Source organism: Penaeus japonicus, unplaced genomic scaffold, assembly GCF_977035675.1.
Source record: "Penaeus japonicus unplaced genomic scaffold, GWHDUDI00000001_assembly GWHDUDI00000016, whole genome shotgun sequence".
NCBI lineage: Eukaryota > Metazoa > Arthropoda > Malacostraca > Decapoda > Penaeidae > Penaeus > Penaeus japonicus.
Window position 1 is genome coordinate 2586473 of NW_028234418.1, and position 2500 is coordinate 2588972.

The following is a 2500-nucleotide window of genomic DNA, read 5'->3' on the forward strand; positions in this document are numbered from 1 at the left end:
GAGGAATTGTCTTGATACATCTAATGAGAATGTTGTATGTTTGGGATTTGTGTCTGGCTTAATTTAAAAAGAATGTTGCTGTATGTGTCTAGGTGTACCTAAAGAGGATAATTTTTTTTTTTTTTTGTATCGGATGCATGTCTGTGTATATCCATATGTGTGATTATAGGAAATTATAGGTGTTTTGTAAATATATAAGTGAATTCAGCGCTCGATGTAGTAAGTTCTTGTCCTTGAAAGAGGTCATCAAAAGGTCAGTTATGTCCCTTCGTACTTTGTTTTTAAATGTTAGTAATAAACAAGAGTCGGTTACGCAACCCACAGATCCAAAATCTACAAAGATTACATAGTCCACATTATCTGTCATACTACCAGCAGTAGTTGTAGCAGTAATAGTAAAAGCAGCAGTAGCAGTAGTAGTAGTAAAAGTAAAAGTAGCACATTAGTAATTGTAGTAGTTATAATAGCAACAATAGCAGTGATAGTAAAAACAGTAAAAGTAGCATTGGCAGGAGCAGTAGCACAAAATCAATCCCTCCACTCGAAGCAAACCATTTTCCTAACATAGCAACAGTTGAGCCCGAAACACTACAGCGTGACTCGAAGACCTGAAGACAAGCGATGCCATTGGAAGGGAGAGCAGGAAGTCCACGACTCGAGTACCAGGTCGTCTAGTCAGCGATCCTTCTTCTAAAGTCGTACTTCCGGGTCGCTGTCAGCCCACGGCGGATCCTTGAGAGTCAGTTTGCCTGTTACTATGAAATATTACGACACTGCAAACAATATGAAATACATTGTCTTTATTATTTTTGTAATTGATCAATTTGTCGAAGGGGCTTGTTACTCTGTTTGTTCCACGTCCGGTTCTGATATTTTTATGGAAAGGATTCTAATTTATTGCAATTTGTTACAACTTGCAACGAAAAACATGATCGTGGGTTCTTTAAGCGATAGCAACTTAATAGCAATAGCGTTCGTCCTGCCACCAGGGAAATCCAAGTCATTAAGTGTTCATAATAGGTACGTACGCGACTGGAATCTTTTATCGATAAATCATTGAGTGATTTCCTAATTTCCTAAAAGGCTTTTGGATTTGTAGATACGTATGCATATTCATGTATTGGAGGGATGTGGTGGGGGTGTGGGGGTGGGGGTGGTGCGTTTGTGTATGTGTGCGCGCGCATGTGTATTATCATTATTGTCATCACTGTTGTTGATATTATTATTATTATTATAGATGTCATCATTATATCGGTACAACTGTCATATTATTATCATGATTTTACCATTTTTATAATCATCATGATCACTGTTCTCATTATCACCATTACTATTAAAGTTATTACAGCTATTATTGCCATATTCATCCTTTGATATCATCAACATAGTCATAATCGTCATTGCATTGTTATCACTGTCTTTATTATCTAAATTATCACAATTTTGATATTAGTAAGCACTGTCAGTTATAAATGTATTTTCAAACATGAAGGAAATGTATTGTATAACTATTATGTCTATTTGAATTTATTCTGCAATTAATAAACTATTCATGTAAAAAGAAAAAAAATATATATTACTTTTATCATCAACACTATTACTACCATTATTAATATTTTATAATTATCATTTCCAATATTATCATTGTTATTCTTGCTAACAGCATTATCATCGTTGTTAGTATAATTGCCACTAATATTCAGATTCTTAACATCATCTATAGTTGTAGTGTATATATATATATATATATATATATATATATATATATATATATATATATATATATATATATATATGTATATGTATATATACATATATATAAATATAAATATATATATATATATATATATATATATATATATATCATATGTAGTTGTAGTAGAAGCAACGGTAGCAGTAGCCATAGTAGTAGTAGCATGGGTTAAAGCCTTCATAGCAGACAATGGCCAATGGCCACCCAACCGCGATTGACCTCGCTCGCGTTTGCCTCCACTTTGCTGATGACTTGCAATGGCCATGAATCGATCTGGTATATCATACCTTCTTTGCTTTGTCTTTTTTTGTGAAAGGTCGCGACGTATATGCAATCTATAGTTCTATTTCAAATATGCCAAATCAAGTTGGTATTGTGGAGTGCGCACTTCGAAATTCGTTTTTCAATTACGTAGTCACTCACCGCCCTTAAAGGATAGTCATTAGTTTAGTACAGGAGGTTCCGTGGCCTACCATACAACCAAAATCGCCCATCTAGATCTATCGCGTTGTGTTGAATTCGGTCGTTAATTTTATATCGAGACCACTGTGAATTAACCCCACCTTAACCTCCAGTTGCCTAAAATATATGTAAGACCTAAAGTTTGAGCTTTGATGTTTTTCGTGGATAATATATTAACGTGTTTATAAGTTTCATCTCCGATATCAAATCACATATTTTGGATGTGATATTCTTATAACATTACGGCCTCTGACTTATAAAAAGTTTGAAAATAACAATTGTTTT

At 33.8% G+C, this 2500-nt stretch overlaps 1 protein-coding gene across 2 annotated transcripts in view; it reads right to left on the reverse strand.

The window, feature by feature from the left end:
- The window catches only part of LOC122256103 (uncharacterized), a 67542-nt gene that overhangs the window by 2661 nt on the left and 62381 nt on the right, over positions 1 to 2500 (reverse strand). Inside the window, exon 10 of one of the 2 annotated variants that reach the window (XR_015191705.1) lies at positions 609 to 732. Coding sequence is in view for 1 of the 2 variants with exons in the window: in XM_086545016.1 (XP_086401142.1) it covers positions 672 to 732 (61 nt within the window). In the remaining variant the exon portion in view is untranslated. Of the gene's footprint in view, positions 733 to 2500 lie in introns of both variants that reach the window. The other variant, XM_086545016.1, reaches the window with a different exon arrangement.